Raw genomic sequence first — 16149 nt, forward strand, 5'->3', positions numbered from 1 at the left:
CTCTCTCTCTCTCTCTCTCTCTCCCCCATCTCCTCCCTGTGTCCCAACCCCCCGCCATTCTCGTTGTCAGATATTTCCCTCCTTCCTGTCTTACCGTGGCCGCCTTCTTTTGCTCCTTTTTTCTTCCTCCTCCTCCTCTCTTTCTCTTTCACAACATCATCCACGTGGTTCCTCTCTCTCTCTCTCTCTCTCTCTCTCTCTCTCTCTCTCTCTCTCTCTCTCTCTCTCTCTCTCTCTCTCTCTCTCTCTCTCTCTCTCTCTCTCTCTCTCTCTCTGTTGTGTATGTATTATTCCACATTTTTTTTCCCTAGTCAGCATTCGTTATTTCTTCTTTTCTGTTTCACTATTCTTTGGTTCTTGCATTTATCTTTCCTCCTCTCGACTCGCTCCTATTCACGTTACGCCGCGTTGTGCTTCTCATTCTCCTTTTCATCTCCATTTACTTCATGACTCACGTTTCCCTATTTATTTTTCCGTTATTTCATCCATCACGACCTTCCCTCTTCCTCCTCCTCCTCCTTCTCCCTCATCGTTCATTCTCTCTCTCTCTCTCTCTCTCTCTCTCTCTCTCTCTCTCTCTCTCTCTCTGGCCCCTTCACTCTCCCAAGCATTTCACTCATTTCGTTCTGTTTCAAACACTTCATCCTCCCCCTCCTCGTCGTCCTGCTGCTGGCTGGCCCTTCCTTCCTGACGTCACAGCCTACCGATCCTTGCCAGCAGCCGGCCGCGTAAACAAACCAGCGAGGGAGCGTCTCTACTTTCTTCACGGTTATCAGCCTCGCCGTAATACCTTGCTACCTGCTCAGCGCTGCCCCGTGATACAAGGGAAAAATCAACTTTATTCACATCGCAATGCGCAGCTTTCCTCCCTCCTCGCTCGCCGTGGTCCGCAGCAGCAGCAGCAGCACAACAGCGCCTCAGCAGAGATGACCGACGGACATCTATGGTCAGGGCCCAGAATCGTTCGCGAATTGATGGGCAGCGAGAGGAGGTTGCCAGGCGTGACCGAGCCTGCTTGGGCCAATCAATAAGTCATCTTCCCCGCGCCACACAGCCGCCTACACGGGCCGTGATTACCGCCACACTTCCATCCCGTCCTGCTTCTCGGGAAAGCCACGACATCTTGCCCGGAATAAGCACTGAAAAGCCAACCGGAAGAGAAGCAAAGTTTATTTCCTTTCTGGCACCTCTGCGATCTCTCTCTCTCTCTCTCTCTCTCTCTCTCTCTCTCTCTCTCTCTCTCTCTCTCTCTCTTCGCCCCCCCTCCCACCTTCCCACCATACCCTCTCCGTCGGCTCTCAATCCCTCCCTCCCGGTCCCCAGCCTCCCTTCTTCCTCTTTAGCGCTGACCAGTTCAAAGTTGAAACCGAGAGAGGCAGTGGTAGTGGTCGGGCGCACACGAGTGGCTCTGGCAGTCTGGCTGTTCTCTCTGTCCGTGGTGTTGCTGACTCGGAACACTTGAGACTTGAGTGAGACTTTTAACACACTGCACACCCTGCAGGTAGGCAGCATACGAGTTACGTGTTGGTGGTGTTGTGATATTGTGATACTCTTCGCTGTTCACTGAGAATGTTGTATGGTTTTGTACACACGAGTTTACACGCATAGATCCGCGAGGGAAGAAGTTACAAGTGCATCTCTCTTTGTGCCGACAGTTGGATATTACGACCTCAAGGAGAGTTCTTCGCCTGCAGCCACGTGCGTCTCACTTGAAGGTTACATATATGATAATTAATATTTTTATATATTTTATACACTCCACCCAACTTCAAGGCCGACATCCGACTCCCCCTGGAGACGCACAACTCGAGGCGTGACGGTGCGCGGCAGACGGAACTAACGTCGCTTATTTTACGAGCTCCGTTGTTAGTGCTGGACAAAATGAGACATGCCGCTCCTGGGAAGCAAACCTACTTCCTCTGACAAGCCTGACAGACAATCACTGTGAGCGCCACCAGTGATGCAACGCTGTACACTTCGCTCAGCCTTCCTGCAGGACTTCCGCTGCCGGCCCTGGATGGAAGGCTGATTATTAAGAGGCAGCACGAGGGCATAAAGAGTGAGAATCGTCAGGTAGGGAGAAAAAGTGAAGAATACAACTGTTGTGGTCCACGCGGGCCAGCCAGCAGGCGGTGCGGCCCTGAACTAGGCAGGGAACACCCAATCAGCAGCGGTATTTACTCGCTTCCTGTTTAACATGATTGTCTATTGCTGCAGCATCAGTTCTCAGGCCTTCCCTAAGGTAATTAGGCTGGACGACACACACTGCCCGCGTGTAAAGGGCCTTGTGCAAGAGGCTGCTGCTGGGGCGGCGGAGGTGCGGCATGGAGTCACGGCGGTGCTGGAGATAAAGGGGAAGGGGAGGCGGGATGAGGCACTTCCTGATCGCAATGTAGAATCAGCGTGACGTTGAAGGTTGCGGCGACTGACGAAGGAGTTTGTGCTATTTAGGAGTCTTGGTGGTGTTTGCTCGCGGTGGAGGCGCTTTTTGTGCTGCGCCAGGAGCGGAAGGGCAGCCCACCGCACGCCGCCGTCCGGAGGAAGGAGTGGTAACTACAATCAGCACTAATAGCTGCCGACGGGAACACAATGACGTGTGCAGAAAGACAATGACGGACATCCCTACGTTACATACATAATCCCGAGCATATTATTATTATTGCTATTATTATTTTGTTATTATTATTATTATTATTTTTCTCATCATTATTCTTAACATTCTCTCTCTCTCTCTCTCTCTCTCTCTCTCTCTCTCTCTCTCTCTCTCTCTCTCTCTCTCTCTCTCTCTCCTCGGTATGGCAACACGTCAAGAAGCAACCGTTCACTTTAACCGTAAAAATGATCATCCTAAGTTCCCGAACACCGCTTGGGCAGGTAACCCAGATGCTCCGTGGCGCGCAGAAATTAATATTTACCTTTGCTTTCTCGAGGCCGATAAATAATCCAACCTGTCAGGGGAAGCGTTCTCACTTAACGCGGAAATATAGAAGGCGGAGGAGGAAGTGAATAAGACGAAGACAAGGGGAAAGGCGAGGTTAGGCAAGGCGTTCAGTTTGCTGTAGTCTGCCCTTCGCTTGCCTGTCTTGGCTGGAGGAGTGTATGGGAGGCCGGTATGGGAGGAGGTATGGGAAGGAAAAGGGGAGGGAGGGAGAGAATGTGGGAGGTGCGGCGGCGATGGTGGTGGTATAGACGAACAACGAACGCTCGGCCACTAACACCACCACCACCACCACCACCACTATTACTTCTACCACTACTACTACTACTTCTACCACTACTACTACTACTACTACTACTTCTACCACTACTACTACTACTACTACCACTACTACTACTACTACTACTACTTCTACCACTACTTCAAACATTACTGCTCCTCCGGTTAGTTTGCCTTCCACTACCGTCATTCTTTACAATATCAACATCATTACCACTACTATCATCACCATCACCACCACCATCACCACCACCACTATATACAGCTATCACCACCACCACAACCACCGCCGCCTCCGCCGCCATCACCATCCGTCTGGCAGTGCTCCCTCTCGCTGTTTATTCTTCGTCTGCGTTTTGCCAGCAGCGGCCTTACACCATTTTTACGAGAGAGAGAGAGAGAGAGAGAGAGGAGGGGGATAGGGGGCAATACATCTCACAGCTTACCTTTATCACGATCATCACCAACATCATCTTCACCATCACCACAACCCTTTTCATCATCCGCCACAGCTATAACTCTCTCTCTCTCTCTCTCTCTCTCTCTCTCTCTCTCTCTCTCTCTCTCTCTCTCTCTCTCTCTCTCTCTCTCATACACACATACACACACACATTGCATAACGCCGGTCGGCCCACACACACACACACACACACACACACACACACACACACTCTCTCTCTCTCTCTCTCTCTCTCTCTCACGTGTAGTTGGCGTCACCCGCTCGACATGAGATGAGGAGATACGCAAATTATACGGCTCAGATAAGGTGGATTACGGTAAATATTCGGGGTCGAGCGTAAGGATGCTGCTGGGTTGATTACGTCCAGTGTTTACGGCCGGTGCAGACCTGCTAAGGGGGCCGAGGCGGAGAGGGGCGGGGCGGGGCGCTCACCTGCCGGGGGGATGCACAACGACACCCCACCCGCCCCGGAGATAATTCCACTGCGTTTTGGATGATGGTGATAATGACGGCAGAAGAGGAAGGGAGAGAGGGAAGCAGGCCGGGTGTGTAGGAGGAGGGACGAGGAGGAGGAGGCGGCTAAGGAGGATTATTCCCGTCAGCAGGATTAGGATTAGCTTGGTAATTTCACTGTGAGGATTAGGACCTTATTTTTATACTTTTCCCTTCCTTCCTTTCATCCAAGAATTAATTAGCTCGTGGCATCCGACGAAATTCTGTGTTTGTGGGAGTTTCCGTGTGTGTGTGTGTGTGTGTGTGTGTGTGTGTGTGTGTGTGTGTGTGTGTGTGTGTGTGTGTGTCACGATGACTATGAATACGGAGCAGGTGACAGATGCAGGTGACTCAGTGGAGCTAAAGTCGGTGTTTTCAAACGCTACCGCTTCCCACAACAACTGTTTCCAAAGGCCTAAAAGGGAATCAATCGGGTTTTAATGAGTCTTGATGTTCATGGTACAGAAGAAGGGTCACACTACCATCAGGGTCATAAAACTACCCCTGGAAATGCCCAAAACTCCTACGAGAGCCTAGACAAATATGTGTGCTTGGGCGCCGAAATGTTTAAGAATATATGACCTTGCGACTGTTTACTTTCGGATGCTGTCAGTCTCTATTCTGCCTTGGAAACAAAACGAGGCCCAGGTCGAGGAACGTGTGAGGAACTGTGAACCCGACGAAGGACTCCCGACACTACAACACTTCACCGGTATAACAAAGTAAACACTAAAGCCGCTTCTATCAAAACGAAAGGTAGGCAGCCGTCCAATGATAGGGCATTATGTATATTTGCTTGATCGGTCTGAGGTGGATGCAACACTTACACGCGGATATATTTTTTTTATGTAAAGGAAGCAGCTCTTGGGCATGAATAAACATAAAATAAAAACGCTAACTAATGCTCCTAAAAAAAGAAGGTAAAGATGAGTAGCTAAGAGAGAGGTCAAGAAAATATGTCAAGAAAACAACCCACACCACGCTAAACTAACACTGAGGCAAAGATTGGTTAACACAACTGAAGACAAAATGCTTAATTCTAAACTATTGCTGCTTCGCTGTTTAACATGACCTGATGCTACATTATCTGCTACGCCATGAACTCTCACTATGATTTACTCTCACCTAACCTCGCACTGTGCTCCCTGACTAAAGATTGGGACCTTACTTCGGCGGCTTGAACCTATGCCTTACATTTTAGTAGATCAGATGGGGGAGTAATGATTTATGTTTTTGTTCAATATGAAAGTAATACTAAAATTACTACTACTACTTCTACTACTATTGCTATATGTATACTATCACTGTTGTTGCTGCTGTAATGTCACTACTACTTCTGAAGTTGCTGTGCTGCTGTTGCTGTTCATGCTGCTGCTTCTACTTCGTCCTTTTGTTGTAACTGTTGTTGATCTACTACTACTGCTATTACTACTACTACTACTGCTACTACTACTACTACTACTACTAATACTGCTACTGCTGCTGCTACTACTACTACTATTACTACTACTACTACTACTACTACTGCTACTGCTGCTGCTGCTGCTACTACTACTACTACTATTACTACTACTACTACACTACCACTACTACTACTATTACTTGTTACTGCTGCTGATGTTACTACTTTTGCTGTCGCTGTTCATGTTGCTGCCCCATCTACTACTACTACTACTACTACTACTACTACTACTACTACTACTACTGCAACACTACCACTACTACTACTATTACTTGTTACTACTGCTAATGTTACTAATTTTGCTGTCGCTGCTCTTGTTGCTGCCCCATCTACTACTGCTACTACTGTTACTACTACTACAATCACTACCACCAGTCCACCACCACCACCAGTACTACTACAACACTCCCACGTCTACCTGTCCCTGCGTGGTGGGTGGAAGTGTAAACAGGCGTGACCTCCTCCTCTACGCCCTTGTTAACTGAGGTCAAGCCCCATGCTGAGAGAACGTGAGGTCAGAGAGAGAGAGAGAGTAACGCACAAACAACACACACACACATGCATAAACACACGACCTATCGCTAATCATCTTGAGACGCGACATACACTTCCCTAGACGGGCGAATTGTTTATATGGACGCAGGTATGGAGCCCGCCCTCCCCCCCCTTCCCCCCTACCCCTCCCCATTCACCCACAGCCGACCCGGATCGTGGAGTGGGAAGGGGGAATGGAAGGGAAAGGACAGGGGGGGAGGGGGATGGTAATGGGCGGCGATCTTGGTCAGGTGATGGATTGAAGTTCGAGGGATTATTTTTTCCTCTTTCCTCCTCCTCGTCCTTTTTTTCTCCTCTCCACTCTCTCTCTCTCTCTCTCTCTCTCTCTCTCTCTCTCTCTCTCTCTCTCTCTTTGTTACTCTTCTCGTATCTTTTTTTCGTGCGTTGATCTCTCTCTCTCTCTCTCTCTCTCTCTCTCTCTCTCTCTCTCTCTCTCTCTCTCTCTCTCTCTCTCTCTCTCTCTCCAACGCGGACCCAAAACATCGCCTTCTCATTATTCAACCATTTCCCGCGAGAACGGAGAACAAGGGTGGCTGCGGGAGGCCCACTGACCCCTCGCTGGCTCGCATGCGGCCGTTCTCGTTCAGGTAATTATCTAACCTGCGCCTAAAGCTGTCTGTTCGTTTTGCCCGCTTGACCTGCGCTAAGTGGGAGCCGGGCGCGATAAAGTCTCTCGCCAAGACACGTATGTAATCACCATGTGGATAACGCGTGTAATTGGATGTGTAAATGCCTTAGAGTTTGATATGCAGAGCTGTGATCATGAGTTTGAAGTCAGTGCAAAGGTATTTTCATCATTAAAAATTTATAAGAAATAAATAAATATAACAAAGTATACTGGAACATGTAAAAGAAACTATCTCCACACCCTCAGTGTCTGAATTATCTCGTTACGGCATCTGCCTTGCGATACACGCACCTCGTTACAGCCATAGACAATTTTATCATATTTTGGAGCGTGACCGTAAGTATTTTATAAGCAAAAGGGAACTTTTTTTTTTGCTATCGCTGCATTCGTGCGTGACGAGATAGGATGCGTAACGCTTCACATACGCAAGGAATGATCGGAGTCGCTGCGTGGTGCTCGCTCACGTGGTGTGCGTGCGTGCTCGTCCGTGAGGTTGCCGGGTGAAAGCCTCACGTCCTAACACCGCGGTCATAATCCTCCGCCTTAAGAAAATAACATGAAATAACACATTTTAAAGTATGTTTTTCTATCGCCTGTCTTGTTCCCAAAAGTACCAGTATATTTCACCTGCTGGCTTACAATGACATCATCTCACGTGTCTCGCTGCGGACGCCTTGTTACCCGGCATGGTCGCTTCCATCGGTCGCCGCCATGCTTCCCGCCAACCTCTCTCTACCAGTTCGGCGCCGCACAGACACACCGACTGTCCCGACGCACGTTACAACTCGGCTCCTCCCGACTCACACGCTGGTAATTCAAGAGCTTTGAGCCCTTCACATGTAAATGCCGCAGCGCTTCCATTTAGAAGCTTTCCCACGCTGGCCCTTTTCAATCAGTTCTGCAGAAGAAAAAAATAAAAATCACACACAGTTGTCAACCGAGTTTATGGTGTGCGTCGAATGGCAGATATTGTTTTCAACCAATTGTAAGGACGGGCTATAAAATGGGGCTGGCTGGCGAGGACTTGGCGGGAGATGGGCTATCTTGACTTCCCTGGAGTCCAGTTTATGACGCGTCCGTCGCCACCTCCAGGCAGTTCCTCCCCTCCGTGACATATCTTCTCCTCACCTCCTAGGCCTATGTGCATCTGCCTTGAGCTTCCTCTCTCGTCTTTTTCTCTCCTCCTATCTTTCCTTTTCCCTTCCTTCTCCAACCCGACGGCACGTGTATCCCCCTTGTTCCTTCCCGCTTTCCCACCTCGTCCCTAGGCTCTCATTAATCCTCCTCTTCGTGTCCTAATTGCCCTATCTCGGTCTCATACCCCCATTTATCCTCTTCTACACTGTTGCGACCCCACTGTCTTCTGCTCTCAGCCCCAGGAGACACCTGCGTTACGTAAACAAGCGCTAGAGACTGTTTACGTTTTTCCTCCGTCGCAGGGGAAGGAGAGGAGGAGTGCCGTGCCGCCAAAAGCCCGCCGCAGGGGTTACTGGAGACGCTCCCTGCTGCTGGCCAGTCCTACACGCGTGGTCTCCTGCTGCCTCTCACTGCTTTCCCAAAATACCCGGCGTGAGGCTTATAACTGGGTTCCCATCAAGGGGGAGACAAGTCAATCGCGATAAATTGTCCCGGGGAACGTACGTTTGTCCCGGGGTAATAAATAGCGCGTCTCTCTGGGGGGTGTGGGTAACTTATATTTTTCCCGCTCTCAAAGGCCGCGTGTTTCTCCACCTTGCTGCTGAAATACCGGGGAGGAAAATAACGAGGCACACATCGCCCTCCGTGGAGCTTCAGGTGGTGTAAACGCCAAATTCCGTGTAGTTCATTATACGGCCACATTTACGGGTAATGGATGGGCGAGTTCTATCTCGTAACGTCTGGCCTTTTTCCACCATTGACTAACGGCCGCCTTGAAGTTATGCGCTGACGAGCTGTTGTATTCCGGTATCGACACCCGTATCTCCCATAAACACTCCCAAAAATGTATGAAATAATCCCATATATAGGTGCTAAGTGGCAGTCTCAAGTGTAGGAATGTCGGTGATTAGAGAGACGTCCATTATAAATTATGCTCGGCTGAGTTACTACACAAAATTCTATCTTTGTCGGTCTCGGATGTCCAGCTAATAAATACATTTTAAGACGAGCCCGGAGTTACAAAATGTGGGGTATAGGTTGTTATTTATTTTCTGTGCCGCACGACATCCCATTCTCGCCCTTGTGCGAGGAGGCCGAGGGGTCATATGGAGTGATCGATGCATCTCAAGGCACCTTCTGCCAATAACAGGGCGATGTTGCCATATTTCACCTTAAGGTCCCATGTTTCACCGGGATCCGCGCCCAGAACCGAGAGGAAATAACTCGCACGGCCACATTGGAAACCAACACGGACAAGTCGCCATCGGTGCCCTTCAGACGAGCCCGAGTCCCGACGCCTCGCCGATACCTTCTCTTGACGGGGACAACCCATGTCTACTGAAGCCATTTTTTAGGATGGCCCTCACTCACTGTTGCCAAACCTCACCGTTGTCCGTAGACTTTCCTCGTTTGCCTGCTCGCCGCCAGCATCTCCCCCACCCAGCAGCACGCACGCGGGCACCCCTCCTGGGCACTACCACACACGCTCGCGTTTTTTTCTTTCCATCCGCTTAGCCTGCAAGTGGTGAGAGCAGGAGGGAGGCCACGGGGTGCAGCGGCTGTCGATGTGTGGCAACCCCTCGCCTGCGTCCAAACCACGTGACTGAATTTGGGACCTTCCGAGAATGACCAAAGGGAATCAACTACCTCGCTTGGTGCTGCCTCCTCCAGGCGGCCCCGGCGCCTCGGGCTGAGCATCGGCGGGGCGGCGCCGGCGGCGGCGGGGGACGCTCACGCCAGGAGTGCCTCACCCTCGCTCACAGGGAAGGCATGTGTCTACATGATTATTTACTTTATATATATATATATATATATATATATATATATATATATATATATATATATATATATATATATATATATATATATATATATATATATATATATATATATATATATATATATATATATATATTGGGCCCATAGAATACCTGGCGAGACGTCATCACTTATCAGCAGCATAACGGAACACTGTACTGGCGACCACCACGAGGGCTTAGTGCTGCGGGCACGGAGTGATTCTTTCGATAGCCTGCGATGCGTCCATGAATGAGTAATAAATAGATAATATTTTAAGGTAAACAGTTGATATTTGATATATATATATATATATATATATATATATATATATATATATATATATATATATATATATATACATATATATGTGTGTGTGTGTGTGTGTGTGTGTGTGTGTGTGTGTGTGTGTAGAGAATATAGATAAATTTAGATAGGTCTTTTCTAAAACTAACAACTTTCGATAATCATTCTACAGATACACCACTCTCTCTCTCTCTCTCTCTCTCTCTCTCTCTCTCACACACACACAGACACACACACACACACGGGGCGGGGGTTGGCGGGGCTGCGGCAGCACCTTCACCGTGGGCGTCTAAACATCCGTCACCAGCTGGCCCCGGCAGCATGGCGGGTGTGTGTGTGTGTGTGTGTGTGTGTGTTTGTGTGTTTTTTATTATTAAAGTAGTGATGTTGACGTAAATAGTGACGGCGTGTTTCTCCCCGTGCAGGTCAGGTGTCCTTGGGAGCAGCGGCCGCCAGCTTAGGCCGACTCACAGAAAACGGTGGAGCTCAGTGCTGGGCCGTGAGCGCGCCAAAACGGAGGCAGCGCCCGCCGAGAGCGCACGTGTGTTTGTCGCTCCCACTCAGTCGTCCTCATCCTCTCTTTGACACGTGCAACCGTCACCTCTTAGTGATGATCCGGCCAGGAGCGGGGCGAGGCCGGGTCCCTGCGGGACGTAGCTAGCCATGGCGAGTGGGTCGCACCACTGCAAGGACTGCGGCTTGTACTTCGAGAGCGCGCGGTCCCTCGAAGTGCACCTTCAGTATCACAAGGAAAACTTAATGAACATGTGGATGGGAAGTGACGAACGTGGGCGTGAGGGTGGTGCTCCGGCGCCCTCCCCCGGACAGGGTGGTGAACTTACGCCCCTGGGAGTGGGTAGCGGGGACGGAGGACTTGTGAGTAGTTCAGTGCAGAGTGTTAACACGGGCGTCAGCTCCAGCGCCTTCACCGCTCCTTCTCCGATGCAGTACGAGTACAAGATGTCCCCTGGACTCCAGTCCCCTCAAGGGGGAGTGGTTGTGCCACAGGGACCACCCTCTGGACATGGCATCTCTGTTGGGTTCCCCCAGCAGTCACCTGGAGGCTTCTACCCCGACTACGGCCAGCAGCAGCACCACCAGCAGCAGCCGCAACAGTTCCCCGGGTACCAGCTGGGCTTCCTCAACGGGGGCTTTGACGATGGCTTCTATGGGCGCGGGCCGGCCACGGCGCCTAGGTTCCACCCGTACATGGGTCGATCCCCGGCGCCCACGCCCTCGCCTGGGAACCCGCCCCCCGACATAAAGGAGGAGATGTCCACAACCGACACGCCAGAGATCCTCGACCTAGACTCCCAAAAGGTGCTGGGCAGCAGCGCTGTGTCGCAGCCGCCCCAGCCTCAGTCAGGGCCTCTCCCTCCCATGTGGCGGCCCCATGAGCAGTTCCCCGCTCCGAGTGGAATGCCTATGGGAAGCCTCCCGCCCATGCAGCAGCCTGGTTTCCCGCCGGGCCCTCCACCTCCACCACAACACATCCCACCGCTGGGGGGAAGCAGCTCCTTCCTCTCGGGAGGTGGGGGCGGCATCGGGGGCTACCACCCACAGGGCCTGGCAACAGCCCCCCAGGCCATGACCAGCCCCAGCAGCGTGTTCGGGGCTCCTCCTCCATCGCCGCGGGAAACAGCTCCACCTTCAGAGTTCGCCTCTAACGTTAAAAGGCCGAAAAGCTTCAAATGTGAGGACTGCAATAAGTGGTTTACGAGCCATGGACACCTGAAGCGACACTACAACACGACCCTGCATAAGAATATGACCAAACTCAACGGCAACAACGCTTCCCGCTCCACCCCTGACCCCACCCGCCCACCAATTCTCTCTCCGGGTGCCAAAAGCATTGGTGAAGCCTCCAACATCTCCAGCCAGGACGAGGAGAGCAACCTGTCGGCCACGGACGCCCTGGAAACCCCTCCGCCTCCGACAATGCAGCAGCCTCCACCTGCCTACAACCCCCCGCCCACCTCCATCTCGGGGTACCAGCCCCCCGGGGTACCTGGGCCCTCCCAAGGGCTCCACCCTCCGCCGCAGTTTAGTCAGGCGCCGCACTTTCTAGGGGGTGAACAGCCCCCTACGGCACCGACGTTATACCACGGCCACTTCAGCACTAACCCGGCAGGGTTTGGCGGTCAGCCTCCCGTCTCTATGGGGGGCGGGCCGCCTTTTTATCCAGGCAGCGGGAACAACAATTTTGGTGGTTATCAGACGCAGGGGGGCCACCAGGGCCCGGGGTTTCATTCAATGAGTGAATACCCCGGGCAAAGCCTGGATGGATTCAACAATTTCAAGCTGGATAGTGAAAGCGGGTCAGGTGGGGGCTCGCGCTCCCCGGAACCTGCGGGAGGAGACACTGGTTCCGAGGCTTCCATGGACTCCAGCGAGTCGGGCGGCACAACCAGCAGCGTGACCACAGGCGAGGGTACCTTCAGGTGTCAAGACTGTGGCAAACTTTTCAACCGCATGTGTTACCTGACCCAACACCGCACCACCTACCACGAGGGGGAGAAGCCCTTCAAGTGTGGCACCTGTGGTAAACGTTTCCCTGACGAGCTCGCCTTCAGTGACCACCAGAACAAGCACGCGGGCGACAAGCCGTACAAATGCGAGGTGTGCCCCAAGCAGTTCAACCACAAGACGGACCTGCGCCGCCACATGTGCCTCCACACCGGCGAGAAGCCCTTCACGTGCGAGCAGTGCGGCAAGGGGTTCATCCGCAAGGACCACATGCTCAAGCACTTCCAGACGCACCGCAAGAAGGCCATGGCTGCCACCGCCGCTCCCTCCCACCCACCCCAGGGACCGGCCATCAGCCATGCGCCACCAGGCTTCCCAGGGCACCATCCGGGCCACCGCCCCGGGGTTCCACATGGAGCAATGGGCCACCCGGGCCACGGCCCTCCGGGTCACCCAGGCCACCCTCCCCATGTTGTGGCCCCGCCCGTTTACTGATGACGGCCTAGCTGTGGCCCCGGAGTGGGCGGCATGACCCCTGTGGGTGACCTGGCCGCGCACGCCGCGCCCGTCTTCCGCCGGTGCTGAGTTCCTGTGGCCGCCACGCCCCACATCTACCTCACGCGGCTTCCGCCGCCCTGTGATACCGCGCCAACATTCCATGCCGCGGGCGGCCACCCCTGTGCCATACTGACTCCGCCGCCCAGCCGGGTGGCCGGAGTCGCCCCGGCCCGGCTCCGTGCCTCGCGTTCCGTGCCTGAGGCCTCCGTTACCTCGCATCGTGTCCTCCTCCTACTGTGAAACACACCCGCTCAGAGGATCGTGGCCGCCAGTGTGCAGGAAAGTGAACTTACCTGTATCAGTATTGTTGTGGCCGCCACGACCCTCATCCTCTCACCTGCTACTCGACCCGCCTCACCTTCGCCTCCCCGCACGTGCCTCACCTTTGCCTGTCACAGCACCCTTTTTTCCCTCCCTTCTCCCCTCCCTTCCCTCCCCTTCGCTGACCTGGTGGGCACCCTACTCCTCCTCCTTCTCTCCACCTGTGACCCGCACCAATCCTTCGGCCCACACACAGACGGACATGTATACAGTGCAGCGCGTCAAGAGGAGGCGAGAGCAGTGCCCGGCCCTGCGGGGTGGGAGTGAGGGTTGTGGTGGAGCGCCCGTCTGCACTCGGACACCAACAGCAGAAAAAACGGTTACATGAACAATACCTCAGAATACTCGGAATACCTCAAGCATGTGTCAAAAACTTATGCACAAAACCTAACAGGGTTAGTCTTATGCAAAGTGATAATATGCTACTTGGTGTGATGTGGCGCCGGAGGTGCAGCATTTACGGTGTGAGGGTTCTGCTCGCCTCTTCTTAATTCGATCAGATGCTTGTGGCCATTTTTGGCTATTGTTATTTTTACATGATTAGCTGTGTACTCGCCCCGGGTGACTCTTACATGATTAGCTGTCTACTCGCCCTGGGCAACGGTTACACGCAAAGAAACACGAGTTACCTCAGTGTAATTTAATTTTTTTATACTGTTATCAATTGTCTTGAAATAATTATGATCCCCAAATTTGTGAATTTTGAGTGCTTGCCGCAGCGAGCCTGATGATTGGTCTACCTCATTGGCCTGGAATGTGAGAAAGACAATGATGCTATTCGACACTTATGTTCTGTTTTCTGCCTAAGGTTGTATTCAAGTTACGTTGTGGATACCGAGGGGCACCCTGTATATCATTACCGTTAATGTTATGATAATGAAACTCAAATCTAGACCTTAGTGATATTCAATTTAGACATTAATAATGACATTTGTGTTACGGATTTTAGAATTCTTTTTAAGAATAAAGACTAGTTTTTGTAACTTTCTTTGGTGTACCCTTCCTCCTGGCGCTACACGCCCTTAACAGGCCTCTCGGGCACCAAACACACGCCATCAAGGTTGAAGCGGCGGCGGGGAGGCGCTACCCAGAACACTGCAGTGTCCAGGCAGGCACGGCAGGTAGCCCACGTGCCCGTCTGCCACTACCAACAATGTTATTCTGCTTACTGGTGATTATGGGAACTCAGAACTTATGAAACTAAGCCTTTGTTGTACTGCTTTTCAAGATTTTTTTTCCAGTAAGTCCAGAATGGATACCTCTCTCTCTCTCTCTCTCTCTCTCTCTCTCTCTCTCTCTCTCTCTCTCTCTCTCTCTCTCTCTCTCTCTCTCTCTCTCTCTCTCACACACACACACACACACACACACACATGCGTACTCCTGAGACAATGTAAATAACCAAGAAAATATCGGAGTCGAACAAGGAAAGGAGTGAGAAGGGAAAGCACATCGTCGAGTCGTGCTGAGGAGCGGCTGGCATGATGCGGCGCGTACTGTCATCTGTTATGACTGTAAGCTGACGTCACTGCTTGGGAAGTGTTAGGAAATGAAGTGCTGAAGTTTAGAGCCGTGTCGTCATACCCTGAAATACGGGTGAGGGCGGAGTGTCCTGGAGGGCTGTCTGGTCCGCGGGTCCTCGCGGCGCACCACAACTTGACTCAAGTACTTAATTAATCCACCGCCGCCTCGTGGTTTCCTAGACACGCGATAAGACGATGTAAGAGCACAGTGTTCAAATGCCGCGTAACTGTTGCTGTTCCTTTCAACTTTCCAACTTCAGACAAACTATGAGAAATGCAAGTATTAAGTAAAAGAGCAACAGAATACTGTGGTAATAAATAGGCAGGTCCCGCCGCGCCTTAAATATCGCGTGCCGGGCCGTGGTGGCGGGCGGCTTTCGTGCTTTACTTGTTGCATGCTGACCTGCAGGGCACCAGGACCCACGGCAGGACGAAACAGCCAACTCTAAAGTAAATAAAAAAATAAAAAAAAATATTATATATATATATATATATACGTATATATATATATATATATATATATATATATATATATATATATATATATATATATATATATCTATATATATATATATATATATATATATATCCGATGTCTGAGTTCAGAAGTAGTGCAAAAACTTTTTTTCCGTGGCTTTCCAGTAAAAGTTACACTGATTAAAGTTCATGATGACAACTTTAAGGTGGTGTTCCTGAGGCCCATGGCGGCGGCTGCGGCGGGGTCAATAATATACCTCGATGTGCTTGCCGAGTGGTCGCAAGGGTCAGGCCGTCGCTAATACTGCTGCCTCATCACGGGCGGAAAAAGTGACCTTGTATCGCTCACTAATTGGCACTTGTGGTAAGTATCTGCCTGAGGCCCCGAAGGGCGTCCTCTCCTGTCGGACACTCCCTCCGGGGCATGGCTCACTTGTAAAAGAATTTGGTAGACAATACATTGGCTGTGCAACTGACAAGTTTCCAGCAATGGCGAGAAGACTACTGCAGGCGACCACGTGGACAGTGTAAGATTCAGCTGCTGAGCTCGCGCACGCAGGAATGTACCGAGTCACCGCCTGGAGCTCTGCTATGAGAGGCATCCCGGCATCCTCCGGCCACGCGTTTTGTACTACAACACATTACATTATCTTTCTCAGCGTGTGTACAGTCATTCAAGGCTTCCCCTAAACTTCCTATCCTCAGCCTCAGTCCGTCTGGGAAGGATGTAGTACAGGCAATAATGGCTCACCG

At 51.4% G+C, this 16149-nt stretch overlaps 1 protein-coding gene across 2 annotated transcripts; it reads left to right on the forward strand.

Annotated features, from left to right (window-relative positions):
* Positions 1-1361: 1361 nt before the first annotated feature.
* Positions 1362-14382, forward strand: LOC126999025 (trithorax group protein osa-like). Of its 2 annotated transcripts, XM_050861355.1 has the most exons (3): positions 1382-1501; positions 1656-1715; positions 10480-14382. In XM_050861355.1, exon 3 carries the CDS (start codon positions 10718-10720, stop codon positions 13013-13015), a length of 2298 nt encoding a protein of 765 aa, XP_050717312.1. In that variant the 5' UTR covers positions 1382-1501; positions 1656-1715; positions 10480-10717; the 3' UTR covers positions 13016-14382. The 2 variants fall into 2 exon arrangements, with proteins under 2 accessions (XP_050717311.1, XP_050717312.1); XM_050861354.1 differs by lacking the exon at positions 1656-1715 and having other exon boundaries at positions 1362-1501.
* The last annotated feature ends 1767 nt before the right edge of the window (positions 14383-16149 follow it).

The sequence above is a fragment of the Eriocheir sinensis genome, chromosome 15 (assembly GCF_024679095.1).
Source record: "Eriocheir sinensis breed Jianghai 21 chromosome 15, ASM2467909v1, whole genome shotgun sequence".
Lineage (NCBI taxonomy): Eukaryota > Metazoa > Arthropoda > Malacostraca > Decapoda > Varunidae > Eriocheir > Eriocheir sinensis.

What these genes read in the sequence shown, in the direction of transcription:
- LOC126999025 (XM_050861354.1), top strand. Translation starts at nt 10,718, where the DNA reads ATGGCGAGTGGGTCGCACCACTGCAAGGACTGCGGCTTGTACTTCGAG.